Source organism: Cuculus canorus, chromosome 12 (assembly GCF_017976375.1).
Source record: "Cuculus canorus isolate bCucCan1 chromosome 12, bCucCan1.pri, whole genome shotgun sequence".
NCBI classification, from domain to species: domain Eukaryota; kingdom Metazoa; phylum Chordata; class Aves; order Cuculiformes; family Cuculidae; genus Cuculus; species Cuculus canorus.
The window spans coordinates 4,964,867-4,983,969 of NC_071412.1; the positions used below are offsets into that span (position 1 = coordinate 4,964,867).

Consider the following 19,103-nt stretch of genomic DNA (forward strand, 5'->3'; position numbering starts at 1 on the left):
TGGATTTGCCATTTTTAAATCACTAAGAGAGAGTCTGTCCAGATTTCTTGTTTCTGCAGTGTAACAAAGGTGATTTGCAGAACTGTGCAGGCAACACCAAGACTGCTGGGAAAGTCAAGAAGCCTTTGGCATGATAAGGTGTTAAACAGCAGCTTAAGTGCTAAAGCAACTCTACTGGACAGAGTCCTGACAGCTCTTTCTGAAATCATTCTTCTCACCTCCTCTCAGTGTTTAAGGGCTGGAGAGAAAATACTCAAACCGTACACTTAACTATAAACCATACGATCTTGCGCACTGCCGCTGGCATTAAAAATCACCCCCAACCTGCTGAAATTAGGGCGCCATTTACAACTGTAAAGCTCTGACTGTATTTCACCATAGTTACGCAACATGTGGAAAAAAACCCAGTGTTCAACGTTTTGGCTCACTAATAAAACCCATACACCATCTATCAAAATTTCAAAGTAACCCTGTGCACAAGCTCCTTTTTATATAGTTATAGTTGTTATGCAAAAGAAATCAAAGAGAGCTGAAGTCTAATTACAGAAAATAACACAATCTGGGGAAAATTATGCAGTACATTTCCTTTCCAAAGCTGTTAGAGCTCAATATATGTTCCCTTTGTCAACTACAGCACTGTCCAATCAGCAGTTTCAGCGACACCGCTTGCTTCATTTTTTCTTCCAGATTTTATAGCATGACACCTCAGTACAATGTTCTGCTGCTACCAGAAGATCCACCATGACACTTAGGTATACAAGAACAGCCACATCATCAAATAATCTGTTTGATACTACAATCCGGCTACAAGTTGTGATGGCTTTTGTTATTGGATTATCCCTTTGTTATCAGTCTTGGATTATTTGACAAGAGCTGTTGATATGGGAGTGAAAGAATGGAGTATCTTAAGTCAAGGCAGTTTCAGCACAAACAACTTCAAAGAAATCAAATGAGTTTTCTGTATAACGCTTTAACATCCACTTCTGCATGTTTTGGCTATCAAAGTTAGTTATTGGCAGGATTATTCAGGTCAAGTCATTGGAAATGCAGTAACGCTTTCTGGAGCTACACAATGATTTGGCAGAGGTCCAATGCTGCCTACATTTGTGATGGTTCCCGTATTCCTTCCGGTCTTCCTTTGCATGATGAATGAACAAACGGCAGCACACCTTCAAGGAGAAATCACCTGTGTACACAGATATACAACCAACCCTGCTGACAATGCCTGGAACACAAGAGCTCAGTTTATCACACTTCTAGTAAGAACACAAGGGCACAGAATAAACTAAAAAAAAAACTGTTTTATTGTGACATTTATGACATTGAACCCTTGTTGATATGAATGACTCTTGACACATTACATAATGTCATGGTGTAGGATGGCACTGATTGTCATCTGACTTCTGAGCATGTTTAATGGTCCCTACTGACCTCAGTGCATTTTGGCAAGTCACAGAAACTCCTTCATCAGGTTTGTGTATACAGTTAACAAGTAGTTGGTCTTATAAGCACCATTACAAACCCTCACATTAAGGGTATTATTAATCTAGTTTACAAATGCTTCATTGATAAAAATAGCATGATTACAGTATACACACACTTAATTTACATGTTATGTATTATAGGCATAACTGAGATAAACTACTGAGCTAACTTTGGTTGATTGAAGTATTTAGACTGAATAATGGCAATTTTGGCTTCTAAGTTGTGTAAATATTACAGTGCATTTATAAATCTAGGTTGAAAATTTACTAGCACCAAATGGATATCATAAATGGCTGACCTAGTAAGTTGTAGTTGGAGAAGCGAAGTTTAAGAATTACAAAAATAGAGCTGTCCATCAGTTGAAAGCACGTTCTTGTACCTCTGCTGAAATGATGACGCGTCTCAGCATCAGTGGCCAACTTCCAATGATAAAAGTCCCAGTTTTCAAGATTCAACATATCAAGGTAGCTCAGCTACACTTAAAAGCCTGAGGAAGTGGTTGTTCTGAGCTAGGGTATTCATCCTGTACCTTGTTTATGTAATAATATTATAGTGCTCATTCATACAAATGTACTCATGTGAGATTGTACCTATGATATGGAGAATCTGATTGGGAGGAATATTCAGTCCTACCTATCTATCTTTGGTTTAATTATTTGGTCTTTGGTTGATGAATTAATGAAGCAATATCTGAATTTTCATTTTCAGGTTATCTCCCAGCTCACCACTGAGGTAGTCTTTGTCATGTTTCTCTTCAAGCTGGTTAAGTTCCTTCTTTTTATAGAGCGGAATACTACTGATTTGTAATGAATAGTTTCCAGGCACTGGCTTCTTCTTTGTGAAATGAAGGTAACTTATTCCGTCCTTCTTATTGATTCTAAAGAAACCATCTTCATTTCCGGAGTCAATTAAATATCGGTTGTGGTTTGTCAGTGTTGTGAGGGCAGGAAGCAGTTCCAGGATACGATCTTTGTTACTGAGATCCGAGATGTTGATGGAGAAGACTGCTGCTTTCTCAACATCCCAGCTGGCGAGACTGATGGGCGGCTCCAGCTCTTGCTGATCCTGCACAAGAACAAACGACGTTAGTTGGCTTTGTCAGAGAGCATTTCACCTCCGCCTGTGGGTCTCTGTTTCCTACCCAACTCATTCATTAGTAATGAAATGATTTTTAAAAGGAGGTTCTGTAACAACGTCTGTCAAATCCACTCTTACGAGCCCAGGGCTTGTCAGGATAAAGAACAGTCATTGTCACTGTGCCTGTGTGGGTAACGGCAGCCTGAGACATGCACTGGAAGTTTCTGCGTGTGGGTCCTGCTGCCTGACAAGCAAATCCTCCCTCTGCTTGGAGTCCATGACATGTATCTTACCGAGAGAGAAGCAAACGCTGACTCCTCTCTGTCAGGGGAACCACAAGCTAACGTGAACAACGATGTGCAAGAGAGCAGGGTCTTGTGGAGGGGGAGGCACATCATTTAGGTGAGAGTTTTCTGCTTTGCAAGATCGGCTTTGCCTTGTGTAGGTGCGGAGCCGGGGCAGCCCGTAGGCACAGTGAGGTGCTGGAAAAGCCCCTTTGCGTGAGTCGCACCGCATCAGCTGAAGGATAATATTTCATACGGCACATCAGCTGTAACTTCTTCACTAGGAAAGCCTGTATCACCTCTGAGACAAATCCAGTGCTAACCACAGAGAGCACCGGAACACACTGATTTTGGGCAGAGCCGAGTCATAAACTGTGTTTCTCCAAACATCCACGCTCTGCCGGGCAACAGTACTGTCCTGTCTCCCCATATTAGCAGAGCCTCACGTGCTGAGCACCCAGTGGAAACACTAACAGGCTCCCAAATCCTCTGTATTTGTGCATGGGAAAGCAAGCTCTTCAGCACATACACATCAGCAGAGAGCAGAGGTGACGTTTAGCTCATGGTAGTGACGGTGTAGCAACATTTTACAAGTGTTCAGTGTCTCTTGGTTATATATAGAACGCAACACGCATATTTGCATGTGCAGACACATAACATCAGCTGAATGACAAACACCTGCACAGCCTAGAGACCTGCCCTGCCCTGCTGCTTCTCTGGCCAGGTCAGAGCAGATGCAGATCCCTTGACTTGTAACACCCCCGTCACGCTAGACTGGATGAAGAAGTGAGAAGTCAAAAGTGAGCAGTGCACAGAGGACTGTGTACTTGGTGACATTTTTCCTACAATCTGTTTACACTTTGTTGAAGTCTGTATATAATTAATGTGAGCAATAAGGCTTAAATGCAGTGTCTTGTGCTGGACGTTGGCTTGGACTACTAGACTGGACACTTCAGATTTTATACTGCAAGAAGTTGAAAGGAGCCAACTTGAGACTCTCCAGGTAATGCAAGGAATTTCCATTTTGCATAAGAGGGACTACAGTAAGATTACACGTTACAAGATCATGCTTCTACCACAACTTCTACACTCACCCTGAGAGGTGTGGTGCTGGAAGCCCAGCTGAAGAACAGAATTACAACCATCTCCATCCCATTGTCTCTCACTTTTGTGATCGATTCAGAAAACACCCCAGAAGAGGGAGTCTGGTGAAGGATTTACTTTAATGCTTTTTTTGAGAAACATTTGCTAAGGACTAAAGGAAAAGACCTCCCCAGAGGATCAGTGAAAAATGATGTCTGTCCTTTGCAAAATGTGCCACACAGCAGACTAGTTTTTATATAAATATAAGTGCTGAAACCACTTACTAATATTTGGTTAACAAATAAAAGCCAATGACAACAGCCAGGAAGAAGTGGAGTTGTGTTGGCATCGCCATAGATAAGCACTTCACTGACACCACTACCCAGCTTGGAGGCAAACACAAACCTGCCTCTGTCCCCAGCGACTTCCTAGCAATGACAAACAAAGCCCTGCCTTGTGTTCTGCTGCCTGGGCCGGTGGTGACCACCATGTGCAGCCTCGCTGGCAGCCTCGGCCCCAGGACAACAACCTGGGTGACTGACTGCAAGGGTGTGATAAGCCCCACGAAAAGCCGCAGCCCTTGACCCCCTCAGATGAGGTGTTCGTGTCCAGAGCTCTGAGTTTGCTTTGGAGAGAACTCCAGCGCCGGACACACAACACAGCACTGCTTGGCAGGTTCCACAGCCACCCTGACCAACGTGTCCTGCCTTTCTGGCCACAAGACTACACAAATATTTTACACAGCTGCTGTCCTCCGACATCACAAGCCTGCTTTGCTGATGAGGGGATTGCTCTCTAAACTAGATTTTAGTGTTTCATATGACATAGACATTAGGCATGCAGGGGCTTCAGAGGACGAGCTTTGCTTAATGATGGTGAATGATTACAGAAAGCCCCTTCCCCTCCGACTACTTGGTGTCCAAGCCCAGCTCTTTGGTCTACTTTCTTTGCGGTGTACATTTTTCCTGTGGGGTCACCTCTGGGCACACCTCCTTCTGAAACCGGTTTTCACAAGACAACCACAAATCCATTCTCCCCCCAAAAGGGTCAATTACCTCTGTTTCATTTGCAGTTTCATTAGTGCTTCTGCGCTTCCTTCCTCTCTTGTGATAGCCATTGATTTTACATTCATAACAAGCTTCTGGAGAGAGGGAGTTGTCATCTACTTCTCCGCTGAGTGAAAGCTCTTGTCCTTGACCTTTGCCTAGCCCTACTCCAGAAACACAGTGTCTGAGGAAGGAAGAAATTAAAAATTAATTCCGATGAGGCACAGAGCTTATCAAAAGCTGAATTTGGGGGACTGTGTATAAAAATGATAAAGCAGTTATGTTGCACCCATTTCCTTGGAAAAATTGTCACTGAATCACAATGCATCCACCTCTGATTTCAAGAACTTGGCTCCACGAGCCTCTGCCCAGGAGAGACTTGCCAATATTTAACTGTTTTAAAAACACAAGCTTAAGGTCTGCAAGTTGTTAGTAATTTCTGTTAACCAACCTGGAATACATTAACAGACGAATTTTCAGAAACTGCTGAAAAATCTGAGAAATGAAGCCTTTCATAATGTGTCTCAAAGCTTTCAGACACTTCTAAAATTTAAGCACAATCTTTCTGCTTTCCATTTGAGTTGCTTGGTCCTACACGATGCACAGCCCTAACACACTGGGGCAAGTGAAAATTTGTGTTCTTGATAAAACAGACATTTATTCAAAAAATTATTCATTTGGAACACAGAAGAATACGGAACATAGAAGAACATAAGAGCAAACAGATATCTTATTCCAACCAGTAGGTGAAGCTACTTGTGTTATCATTTGTCTTTGAAGTTGAGGGGGGTGGAGGTGTGGGGGGGTTTCTAAGCCTTTTTTTTAAAAGGAGAGAAGCCATACACCACAAATCATAGTGAGGGGGGTGAGCTCCCACCTGGCAAGCTCAGAGAACTTGGCCAGCTGCTGGGGTGTGCAGGACAGAGGGGAAAGCAGTAGCTTAAAAGACATGATTGAACCGGTAGCTCTGACCAGATTTCATTAGGCATTAAAGTCATGTCGCTCCCTCCCCTTGGTCACCTTTCCCCTCCCGTATCCACCTCTTGAGCACCTGCACAATCCTATCCCTCTTTCATTGATGACAATCCCCCCGCCCGGGTTCTGCTGCTCCTCACTACAGAGAAGGGAGTGGATTATGTCCCCTTTATGTCTGTTAGTTTAAAACGAGAATCCCTTACCCTTGTCCTATTCTGAAGTAACCAGGTGGACATCCACAGACGTAGCCACCTTCAGTATTTGAACAACCATAACTGCATGGGGCTTGTGCAGAACCGCATTCATTGATATCTTGGCAACCTCCACTAAACTGTTCATACTGAAATCCGGTAGGGCACATACATTTATAGCTTCCCAAAGTATTGTGGCAAGATGCTCCTCCACAAATGTGTGCACTGAGACATTCATTTTCATCTGGAAAAGAAGCAGAACAAAGCACGTTAATTTTTACTCTCAGGTCTTGTCCAAACCTCCCCTTCGGTTGTGCCTGACTGCTGCTAAACACGCTGCTACATCAGACACAGAAACGGAGAACAGGGTTGGCCTCACCCTTGGCTGAGACAAATGTCATTAGAAGATGACTACAACCGTACAAGACAGTAACATTTGGGCTACTCTACAGACAACGTTTCGTGCCAGGTCAGCTCTGGAGAGCAGAGAATCAGAGGCAACTTTTTTTTTTTTTGTTCCAGAAAAAAAATGAGAAGAATGAAACTTTGCACAGCCAATAATTTGTTCCAGTAATCCCGTGTTCATAACACTATTCAACATTAAAGGAAAAAGAGTAAGGAATCAAAGTAAGGCATCAAGCTCTGACACCTTTTCCAGTCACTGAAAATCCTTCCTTAAACACATTTAAATATAGGTACAAGTAAGGTAGAGGAACAAGCAGTAAAGTAAAAATAAAGTCAGCTGCAGATACAAAAAAGACTGTGACATTCTGAGCCAGCCTTTTTGCAAACTTCCCAAGTGCAGCACTGTAGGAGTTCGAGGTCACTCCAGGCTTGTTTACTGTAAATGGCTGTTTTTTTGAAAAGTAGCTGCTTTAATTTTTTTTTTGTCTGTTGTGGCAAATGGCTTTAAAACATTCTGAATGCTATTGTTCCTTGTTTTCTGTGATAAAGTCACTGCACACGCACATTGCGTGCGTGTGTGTGTGTGCACACGTGCGAGAAACGCCATCTGGACACTGTATGGATAAAATGTAAAGCGCAGAGCAGCATCTCTGACTTCAGCATCCAGGTTACAGGAGAGTAAGTACTAATCCAGAACATTACCGTCCTTTTCTTTGTCTAAAAGCAATGCCTTTACTTCTTGCAGCCTGATTTACAGCACGGTGCAGTACGGAATTGCCTGGGCAGGGGATGCAGTCGCACACAGCACAGGACATGGGAGGAACCAAAGCATTCTTCAGTGATTATCTAAATATGTGTTGCAGCAACATCAAAAGTCCCTGAACACTTCATTAAACGAGCTAAAAAAGACAAACTGTTTGCAGAGCTGGGATTGCCAAGGAATATAAAGGAATTGTCACGGAAAATCCTATTACATGGATTCTTTCCCTGTGGTACACCCAGGAGGCCTAGATAAGTATCTTAGGCAGATACAGTTAGAGACCTTACAGTGTGAACATGTGGAGACCACAAGATATTAAAAACTGGGGCTGAATTCTGTGTTACCAAAGCCTGTAGGAGTTTTACCATTAACTCAGAGCGATGTTTCAATATTTGTCATACTTAACACAGCAAAACCATCAATATCATAAATGCATGTTTGGGCCACAGAAAGGTACTGCCCCGAGAGCAGACACAATTGCTTCACCTCGCTTCATAGCAGCAAGAGTACGGACACTACTGGGGTTAGTTCCCATATCTTAGGAGACTGTTGGAAGAAAAATATGAAGAAAAGTGAAAAAAACAGTTATGGGAGCCTCGGACTCTACACGAACCATGCGGTCAGTCACCAGCCTTGCTCTCCTCTGTCTCTGTAATACACAGCTCTGTCATGCTCAGCTTCAGCGGGATGAGAGATGCCATCAGGATGGAGGAAACTAAGCCTTCTTCCCTGCAGTTTTGCATTCCTGTCTGGAATGCCCCATGTTCAAGAAGATGAGATGTTCAAGTGCTGGCTCAGTCTTTCCTCCGTTGTGTGTGGCTCTCAGTGTCATTTTCCCTAGTGAAGTTTCTGGTGATCGGTATTTGTGGTGCCAAGGTTGAAGCCTTTTTTCCAATGAGGGAAATACCAGTGCTTATGAATTTTGAAACTGATATTCCCTGTATAAAATCTGAACGGCCTCAAAAGATGGACTAACAGTGTACACCTGTTTGGAAATAGGCTTAGTTAAATGCTCTCACCCAGAAAGACCTGGAAACAGCCAAGATGTTTAGCAAAGCTGAGAGCTGCACTCTTTCAGATTCCACAATGTCCTCCAGCAGCCAGACCTGGTAGTGCTGGGTTGGGTTTTTTTTCATCCCCCCCTGCAGATTAAATTCTAATTTAACCCTAAGCCCTGCTAATTTAATTAATATTCAAACCCATGATAGGTTTCTACTCCCACCCTGTTCTCCTGTATGTAACAGGCACAGAAGCACAAGCAAGCAAATGGCAAGGATTGCATAAAATGTCAGGAGGTTTGCTAAGCATAATTAAAAGCAGAGTCCTCCCTAGAGCACCACAGTGATAACAAGCAAAGGCATTTTTATATTTCTGAAAGAAATGAAAGCCAAACAAAGAGTTATTGTAGCCCTTTGTTCCCAAAGAGGTCATCAAACGCATCTCCGGGTATCCACACAAGACCAGCTTGTACAAAACCCACTAAATGTGACTAAAACTGCACATAACACACCAGAGAATACATGCTGCGCTGCTGAAACGTGCAGAGACTTTTCCCAAGACTGCTGCAGAGGACCCAGTTCTGTCTGCTCAATTCATATCCAGCATCAATGCTCTGCACACACAACCCAGTTATGAGGGCTCAGAGACTTGGGACAGAACCAAAGTTTAGATGGGGAAGAAATAAGCACTTTAATTCACCAGTGTATTTACTTCTTAACATAAGGAGCACTAGCATTTGTCATTTTATAACCAGAATTGTCCTGTGATTACTTGATATAAACTGATCCCAAAGCTGCAAGGAAGCATCCTTAGGCAGAGAGCAGCGGCTTTGCTCTAAGATGACAGATGGTCAATTCTGTACAAAGAGAAGGCTTAAACACAACAGCCTTCCTGTAGGCGGTGTAAGAATGACAAAAGCACAGACCAAGTAGGGTTTTAATAGAATTCTAGATGCTTTGGGCCAAAAGTTTAACTCCACAAGTTACCAATCCAGACTCGTAGTTCTGAGTCCGCCAGGATCAACCCACCATCAGCCCTCAGACAGGACCTGTGTCTGAGCAAGAGGCTGTTGCACGGCTGACGAAGACTTCCTTTGTTCAGACCACAAAACGCACAAGTAGCGCAAGTTCCCTCAAAGTCAATACTTCTAGGACCCCCCAGGATAATTTTGTGCTTGAACACTTGTCAAACCAGGACATTGGCTAGCGGGTACTCCACATCCATTCCACTTTCCATCAGAGCACACATTTGTAATGCAACTCCAGTGAACTCACCAGATTATAATCAGAAAAAGAAAATACAGCAAACTGCACTATTACCCTTCACTTCTTGCTGCTAACAAAGGTAACATGTATTTTAATGTATGAATTAAAAAAAGGGACTTGCCAACACATTGGTTCCATTGGTAATGCTGGAGATATCCTTGTGGGCAGCTACATCTGTATCCTCCAATTATATTTTGGCAGCCATGCTGACACCGGTGGTTTCCATCACATTCATCAACATCTAAAAAGGTGAAATAGACTCTGAGTTTTGTGAGAGAAACTCACAAGATGCTGTATTTGAAAAGTATGTGACAAATACTCATATATATTCATATACACAGATCTATATTTCAGGACCTTCTGAAAACCTGACCAGTGCTTGGGAGACCACTTTGGACCTTTTGGGTTTGGATTTCTGGCTCCACAGCAAGTAACTGCAGGGTGAAAACCAGTAAAAGCTCAAATTCAGCCACAATTTTCAGAGTTTCTATATGGGCCTTGCAAAGCTCTCCTACGGCCCCAAGCATCTCCTTTTACCCAAGCATCCAATTCAGGAATTCCAGTATATCTCTTCTCAAAGCAAATCAAACTATCTCAAGAGAAGGCTCTAGAGCATCTAGAGGTCCAGAAGAGAAGTATCTGTAACCTGTAAACTCCCTTTTTAGGAGGTTGCCTCGGAGACGCAAGACTTCCTGACCCTGGTGAGGGCATCAGAAATACTTGCAGGATTCAACAGAAGTTGCTGAACTTACAACTCTTAAACTAAAATATTCCAGGCTAAACTGAAGCCTCCTCAGAAAATATCTGTCCAGCTCTTTAGCATTCTGAAATACAACGATTTATTCAGGCCTATGGAGAGAAATATTGCCTTTTTGCTGAATTTCCATACCCCATTTCCCTTCAATCTACACGTTTACTCTGTAGGTTTCTCCTTGGATGACGGTATGGCTGAGAAGATGAAGGAAAGCTAGGGAAGGCCACATTAAACCCACTGCATGTTGTACTTACCTTCACAGCTAAGCCCAGTCTGATCCAGTGAGAAGCCACGTTGACACTCGCAAACAAAACTTCCCGGTGTGTTCTGGCAAATTCCCTTTGGCCCACATAAATTGATTTCAGTAGCACACTCATTATTATCTGAAGGAAACCAAAGCCCAAGTGTTACTTTTTTCCACAATGAACAGCTTGTGACAAGGGATAAAGAACCATCAGTAGCACATGTGTCTTACTGCCCTCTATTTTTCATTTTGGACTACAGAAGAACTTACATTACCTACTTTTTCATTTGAAAACACTAATATCAACTATGAGAAGAGAAACACTCCTTTTCTTCACCAAGAATATGGAGTTTGATGATCTAGACTTCAAACAATCCCAGATTCACATCAACACTGCGGGATCATCAGACCACCACAAGCAAGATGCCACTTGCAGAGCAAAAAGAGTGTTTTGTAGGAAGTAGTTCTGTTTAACATTTCCAAAGACAAAACGGTGGTGGGAGGGGTGTTATAATTCGTGTGTGCTGTTCCAAGAAGCCTTCACAAGATCTCTAATGTGGGTCCTGCAATGAACTACAAGAACAGAAATACAACTATCTTTTTGCTCAATGAGTAAGAAAGGGTAAGGCAAGATGTCCTATGTTTCCGGTTCGGTTTCTCAGGAGGCCGATTTCACTTCCTTGCTACTTTGCTTCTGGAAGAAGAGTCAGTAATAAACCCCCAATTCCCATGGCACTTACCAATGCAGGCTGTATGGTGCTGAGTGAATCCAGGAGGACATTTACAAGTGAAACCCCCAATAGTGTTCACACAAAGGAACTGGCAGTTGTGCTGCTTTGTTGCACATTCATCAAGATCTAAAAAAAAAAAACCCAAAAAAATCTTTCACTTATGCTCCTTGAGGAGGATCAGATTGCTCAGCTAGACTCAGAGAGAAGTGATTGCAAATAAATAATGTATCAAATAAAGCCCCACATTTAATGAATGGAATTTTGGAGCTACAGTAGCATCCATGCTAATGCTGGATTAGAGACACCACACTAATCTGTCAGAAAGATGCTGTTATATAATAAATATAGTGGGATGTCCCTGCCCACGGCAGGGGGGTTGGAATTAGATGATCTTTAAGGTCCCTTCCAACCCTCAGTATTCTATGATTCTATGAAATGTCTGCTTTCACTGCAGACAATAAATGGGAATTCTCAACCTTCAAGAGAAGCAGTGGCAGACTTCAAAACAGTATCACACTGACACATGCTCTTACTCCAAAAGAAATATTTAAATGCTAACGACAGAGTACACTGTCATTTCCCATGCCCAGTTTAGAACTGCCGCTCTAACTTGTGTGGTTTCAGTCAGATTTTTGCTACCAAGATACATAACTAAATGAGATCATTAACATTTCAAAATCTCTCCTGCACTGGTGTTCCATATTCAGTGTGCTTCAGAGGTGGTGGGTGAAACTCTGTTGATGCTGGACAAAGCACTACAAATCATGTTCATCTCTGCATTCATTAAGACACATTTATCACTGAAAAACATGATTTAAACCAGCAAGCTTACCAAAATAAGACCAATCATATACTATGGGTTACAAAATCTCTTAAGACACCTGCCATCAGCCTACAGAAGTTCCTGTGGATCTATTGTTCATTCAGATTATGAAAAACCTGAAACACCAACTCCATCCTGGGCAGGCCACTTCCACTGTCTTTGATGGAAAGATTCACATGAATCATGAAGACAGATTTACATCATTTAAATGCCTTTGGATTGGTATCTGCCTGTGAAAGACTGAGTTTCTGCAGTAAATTTTTTTCTTGATTTTTACCTTTGCAGCTCCTCCCATCTTCTTGCAGGATGTACCCTTTAGGACATGAACACTGGAAGCTCCCCTCTGTGTTTTTGCAAATGAAATTGCAAGGTTTTGGAGACTCGTTACATTCATTCAGATCTAGAAGAAGCAAAATCAGACACCTCAGTGCTGATAACTAAGATTCACGATACTGCTTTTCAAAATGCTCAGGAAGAAATCAAAATCCCCAAAGCATTCTAACGAATGACATTTGCCTTTCTCATTTTCAAAATCTTTTTATTTCCTTCTTCAAGTCACCTCTTAGTAATAAAATTTATACACATACACCACTGCAAAAAACCTACCTATGCAAAGAGTGCCTGTTATGTCTGTAGTATAGCCAAGGTTGCAATGACAACGATACGATCCTCTCTCATTGATGCATTCTCCATTGCGGCAGACATCATGAATAACTTTGCACTCATCAATATCTGCAACCAAATGAGCGTTAGTTCACAAAGGAAGAAGAACTGATTTTGGGCAGCTTCAACAGATCCTTGTGACCTGAACTGAAAACACCCACACTCTACAGAAAATAAAAAAAAAATAAATAAAATAATGAAATACTGCACAGATGAGGAGAAATATTAAGTGGAAAAATATGGAATGGAGCGTTAATCTAACTTTCAAGTGCAATGAACAGTGGAAGAAGAAAAAACGGAGCTGACCATATATTAGTCTCCATAAATCAAAGAATACTGTGCTTTCACACACACAAATAGCTCTTAGTGTCTACCTACAACACACTTGAATGTGAGCGTGCAAGTTCCTATTCAAGAGCACATCAGTCAACCAGCACGCAAAATAAGTATCCACCGAGCTGGGATGGATGTCCCTGGCTACGCACCCTCCTCCCAAAGGGCTGTATTCTCTCCATGTGAAAACTCTCAGAAAATTTTGACTGATATCCAAAATATTTAGAGCCTCACAGTGTTCAAATATGCAAAAGGAAAGAGTTTATCACTGAATTTGACATTGCATAAGAGGGCCTTTAATAGAGAAGGCAGTACCTGCTCCATTAGACGTGTATCCTCGGCCATGAGGACATAGCTTCTTGAAGGCTACGGTGCCTGGGAAGGGGCAGACCTCACAGTTTTGTCCCCAGCCTCGGCCACCATCACAGCAGCATTCAGACTTGGTGACAGCGTTCCTGTTGCTTGATCCGATTTGACACATACTTTGTAAGACTTCAGTGAAGCAGTAGCCCTCCCTGTTGTCTGGAAGACAAATCATGCATCACAGAGAATCCTAATGGTGACGACCTCCAGAGGGTCATGAGATACTAGGAATTTAGTCAGAAAAATAAAAGAAAGGGCATACTTCACCCTGGGACTGTGGAACTGAAAGACTACCAGCAGTAAGAAAGAGAGCACGATGTCTCAGGGAAACAAAGACTGCAGGAAATTTAGCAAAAAGTGGATGACAAATTACATTGTGCTTATAAAAATATGTTTCTGTTTGAACACAGAGAAAAAGGACTGGCTGAAATTCAGCACCAAAGAAAAAGCAGAGTAATTCCAGGCTGACTGAAACCACCAAACAGTCAGCTTTCATAGCCAACCCAACTGGACTGACTGAAGCAGACAGCATGGGAAGAGTGAACTTGCAGGAGAGCACCTCCTTACGAGAGTCCTTCCCCAAAAGGCATGTGATTTCAAGAGCACATTTACTCACTATATATTTCAAAGGTTAAATTCAACCACAGTTTCTGCTGTCAAAGTCATAGTTCATTAGGGTGTTAACGTGCCACTTACCAAGGCATTCATTCTGGGCGTCACTGACGGTGAATCCCTCATTGCATTCACATCTGTAACTTCCCACTGTGTTCACACAACGACCATTCTCACAAAGCCCAGGTTTGGTCTGACATTCATTCTCATCTGTGTTTTAGAAATGATATGACAAAAATCAAGTCCATTAAGTGGATTAACGTAGGTCAGAGAAGTCTCTATGGAGTTCTTAAGCTGTGCATTTCACCCCGTTACAGTAGATCGTAGGGTTTTTTAATAAATAAGTCTCTTTCACTCAATTTTCAGAGGAAAGATGACCATCTAGCTTACAATGTTATCTATTTTACTACATTTTCTCTGCAATATATTCCTCATTGGTTTTCAAAATTTTTCATAGTTATAGCTGCACTTCTGAACGACAGCCAAAGTTCAAAAACAATTCAGATCTACTCTCATTTGTGCTAACAGAGATGAGCAGTCTTACAGAAACAGTTCCAATTCTCTGCTTTCTTCACTCAAAGTGATTCAGCAGCAGCAGTAAAAACTGCTTGCAAAGACAGCCATATCCAGATTTTCTACTTGCTACCCACATGCGTGCACACCTGAACAACGAAGCAAAGCGTGCACAGCACCGGTAGATCCATTAGACCTGCAAATCTTCCTCCAAGTTCTTTAACACTTTGTTAAATCCAAAATCTTCAGCTCTGCTGAGAAGCTCTGTTTCAAGCGCTTCAACACTTCAGCATCACTTACCCATACAGCCTTCCCCATCGGGACGGCGCTGATAACCGGGTCCACAGATACACATATAGGTGCCAATTAGGTTTTTGCACTCCATCTGTTTTGAGTCACAATCGTGAATTCCTTCTTCACACTCATTCTGATCTAAAACACAAGGTTTAGACATAGAGACACGTTCCTGGAAATTCACAATAGTAAATTCTGACTTTGGAATGTCAGTTGTAATCAAACTCTACACATATTTTTATTGTGCTAAACTAACCATAAGATATACTAGCCTAGAGCAAATTGATTTCTCCCAAATGCCCATTTTCAGGGCAAACCAAAACCATTTCATCTGATATGACCTCACTTTATGCAGATGTATAAGTTTATGGGCAGGACAGGGCTAATACACTCAACTGCATAATGCAAACCACAGAATTTCATCCCAAATTCTTTCTGACTCAGTTACTTCCTGGGATTAAAACTCTGGCCCAACAGTGCAGTGAGTCAGAGCCCCGTCCCTGCAGGAACTTGAAATCATTATCTCATAACTGTGAGAGTCTGGTAGGAGCTTTACCTCTGCACATTCTCCGATCCTCTCGTAGAACGTACCCTGCGGGGCACTTGCATTCGTACGATCCGAAAGTATTCACGCAGCGGAAAGCACAGAGCAGAGGGTTCTGGATGCACTCGTTGACATCTGGATTTAGAGTGGCAAAGACCATTGGGGAAGTGAAACACACTTGTATAAAACTCGGTAAGCCTGAGCGGGCAGGTTTTGGGTACGGGCAATACCCCAGATCTCCCTTTAGTGAGGACTAAACCTTAACAGTTGGGGACCCATGGCTCTACCGACTATGGATTTCTGTATAGAGGCAGGCACTAGACATGCCAGGATGTTTGCACAGCTACCTGTGTAATAAGTTTCAATAACTTAAGTGGCAAGCAGCCAATGGAAATAATTTCCAGACCCATGTTGCCAAAACACTGTCTGAGTTCAAACTTTATCTTTTCAACATCTAGGCTTAGATTCTATGATTGGTTATTTTTAAATTCTAGATGCACTTCTTCAGCTCCTTCATACACTGAATTCCATCAATGTCCTTACCAGAAACAATATTTTGAAGTGCATTTACCCATGCTCTGGGCTACTTGAGTAATTACTGCTACATAACGATGTTTGTGCACTCTGCTAACTCCTCCTCTGCAATTTGAGGTTTCACCCAAATTCCACAGGGAAGTGAATGAAGCTCTAACTGTATATAAAACTAATGCAAGCTGATGCAAAAGTAGAAGACTTCTTTTATATGGGCTCACAAACAAATAGACTGTGGCAGATAAATTTAAGAACAGCTGTGTCAGGTCAGAAGAGAGTGTCAGAATGTCCTAGGACATTCTCCTCTCTCTGGCTGTAACAAGAGGAGAAGAGTATTTAAAACAACCATACCATGTATGCAGAGATCTTTCCCCTGATATAGCCCCTCAGTTTTAAGGAGTTCCACAGCCAAAAGCCACAACCAAACTGTCAAGCTTAATTTCCACTGATGGATTCCCACATAAATTTGTACAATCCCTTTCTGGGTCAATTTATACTTGTGGCCTCAGTAATATTCTGCAGCAGAGAGTTCTACAACTTAGGTAAGCATTATACATACAAAAATGTTTGCTTTGGTTGTCCAACATATTCCCTCTATTTTTGGTAGCTTTACCAATTGTGGCTTTATAAATTTAAACCGTGTATCTCTTCAAACACATTTTCCACGCTGAAGAACTCTAGTCTAATTAATTTCCTGTGTGTCCCTTCTGTAACTCTTACCTTTCTCACTCCTCCTGTCTTTGTGCACTTTCAAATTTTGATGTTTTAAATGAGACACCAAAGCATGAAAAATATTCCACATATGGGTACCATGGTAACTGTCTAGTACTGTATTTATATTTTTTGGTTTGCTCCCTGTTTCTTCCCTAACAAACCCAGGCAGCCCATTTTATGTTGGTTTCCAAAATCAGGAAACTGTTTCGGCACACAAGTACAATGACAGTCCTGAATACATGGGAGTCTCACCTTCACAGGTCATCATCGGTCCAGGCTCAAATCCCTCGACGCAGGTGCATTCAAAACCTCCCACCACATTCCTGCAAGTTCCATTTCCACATGGGTTTCCAACGGCACATTCATCAGTATCTGCAATCAGTTAAATAAAGGGAAGAATACACAGTTATACTCACTCAAACAGGTATAAAACCTACGTTGTTGATGTACAACCAAACCCCCATAAAAATAGAAAATCCAGGAACTCATTCACATTACTGAACAGGAGTCTCACAGGCTCCTAACATAATTTGGGATCACTAGAGGTTATCTGGGTCAAACACGCAGCCAGAACAGAGTCAACTTGGAGCAGATTGCTCAGGCCATGCCCTGGCAGGTTTTAAATACCTGCAGGGATGAAGACTCCATCCAGAATAATACAACCCCACTACTCCTTAATGCCATACTGAGCAATTCAGGAGATTCTTTAAAATGGAAGATGAAAGGGCTATACTTACCCACACACTGAGCTCCTTCCAGGATGTAACCATATGGACACTCACAGCGAAAAGACCCATCTGTGTTGATACACTGCCCAAATTTACAGTTGTCTGGATCAAGGCACTCATCCACATCTTAACCAGAAAAACAAACAACACGGTAAGTGCAATTGACTTCAAGTGCTTTTAGACTTCTCTCAAAGAACAAGTGTTGTTCTGGCAAGAAATATTCCTGAGATCACAAAAAAATACTGATATTTGAATTTTATTATATATCAGGATGAGTGCACAGGCTGTGTCTTGCAGGCCAGCTTTCAGAATGTGGAAAAAACCCTGATTTTAAATGTCAGATAAAAAAACCTCTCCGACTGGGGCTATAGAGAGAGGAGTAGATATGAAAAGCAGTAGTCATCCAGCACTCCTTAAATGAAAACTTTTGCCAATAAGGCTAAAGTGCTGTTTTTCTTGGGAGAGAACAGAATGTACTGAAGGGATCTAGGAAACTGTGGTTTGCACTTCTGGAGTGTTAAAAACATTTACTGTAAATAGGCTATATATATATTTTATCAGACAAGACAGGTACGCCATGCGATTTATTCTCTAGATCCTACATAAGTTTCCTAACAAGTCTGCTCAGCACAAATTAAAAAGCCAAATACGCTATTCTAAAAGAGGTTTAATTTCTGATACATGAGGTATTCAACCTTGAATTTAAAACTGGTATGAATAATTGGAAAAAAAAAAGCATAGATGTTTCCACAACTCATGGCTTTTGGAAACAGTTGTAGAGGTGTTATTCTCAACTGAAAGGAAGAAAGGCTTAAGGGTAGAAAATGGCATAATGATAAAACAACAGCATCATGCAGTTCAAGCACTTACCCAGTCTTGCGTCACCAGGTCCAACAAGGATGCCAATTCCAAACGGACAAATTTGTCTGAATGCCTCTGTAAGGAAAAAAAACCCAAATCCAATCATAAGTTAAATTCTGCCTTGGCAATCAGCATTACTCGTGAGCCCCATAAATAACTGCAGATATCAGTTCACCATCCTCATGTTCGGGTCCAAAAATATAGCGTGTAAATGTACAAACTTATCATTTAATCTTAGATTCATGTAAAAGCTGTGCTTGCCTTCCATTTCATCTGATCTTGTGTATGTATAGATCAGTGAGAAACTCATCGCTGTGCAGCTGGGCAGCACAGAACTTGTCTGTTGCTTAGGCCTTCAGAAGGAAACTCGGGCATTCCATGCTTGAGCTTCGCAGCGTGCACTCAGGCAGCACACAATGGAGAACGTGCATGAGATAACAACTGAGTATTTTTCTTAAAAAAAAGAAACAATTCCACCATCCATGACATGCCAAGACAAATTTCCCAGAGTCCGATAACTTAAAGCTATTTCTTTTTTAAAAGTTAAGAAAAATGGCCTTGATACCACACTTTGAGAACAGTTTGGACTGTGAAAAATATATATGCTGACAGTCCAAGGAAATGCTGCTATGTATCCATGCTTTTCCACTGACTTTGGTTCAAATGCTCCAGGGCAACGGAACGCAGCGTGCATAGGCAATAGGCTTAGGAGGAATACTGCAACTGGCACATGGATTCTTTTGTCTTCCCTTGGCTTTTGTAAGGATTGTCTGCTAAACATCTCCATGACTTACTAACGAAATGAACTGTATTAATGTATTGCTG

At 41.9% G+C, this 19,103-nt stretch overlaps 1 protein-coding gene across 2 annotated transcripts in view; it reads right to left on the minus strand.

Moving 5' to 3' along the window:
* Window positions 1-1,286: 1,286 nt before the first annotated feature.
* The window catches only part of FBN1 (fibrillin 1), a 158,949-nt gene continuing 141,132 nt past the window's right edge, over window positions 1,287-19,103 (minus strand). For both annotated transcript variants that reach the window (XM_054077541.1, XM_054077542.1), the window contains exons 52-66: window positions 18,288-18,353; window positions 17,427-17,543; window positions 16,942-17,061; window positions 15,457-15,579; window positions 14,907-15,038; window positions 14,178-14,303; window positions 13,434-13,640; window positions 12,729-12,854; window positions 12,400-12,522; window positions 11,309-11,425; window positions 10,579-10,707; window positions 9,692-9,811; window positions 6,154-6,385; window positions 4,985-5,159; window positions 1,287-2,550 (exon numbers count right to left, since the gene is read on the minus strand). In XM_054077541.1, the coding sequence (XP_053933516.1) occupies window positions 2,161-2,550; window positions 4,985-5,159; window positions 6,154-6,385; window positions 9,692-9,811; window positions 10,579-10,707; window positions 11,309-11,425; window positions 12,400-12,522; window positions 12,729-12,854; window positions 13,434-13,640; window positions 14,178-14,303; window positions 14,907-15,038; window positions 15,457-15,579; window positions 16,942-17,061; window positions 17,427-17,543; window positions 18,288-18,353 (2,303 nt within the window). In that variant the 3' untranslated portion in view covers window positions 1,287-2,160. The remainder of the gene's footprint in view (window positions 2,551-4,984; window positions 5,160-6,153; window positions 6,386-9,691; window positions 9,812-10,578; window positions 10,708-11,308; window positions 11,426-12,399; window positions 12,523-12,728; window positions 12,855-13,433; window positions 13,641-14,177; window positions 14,304-14,906; window positions 15,039-15,456; window positions 15,580-16,941; window positions 17,062-17,426; window positions 17,544-18,287; window positions 18,354-19,103) is intronic.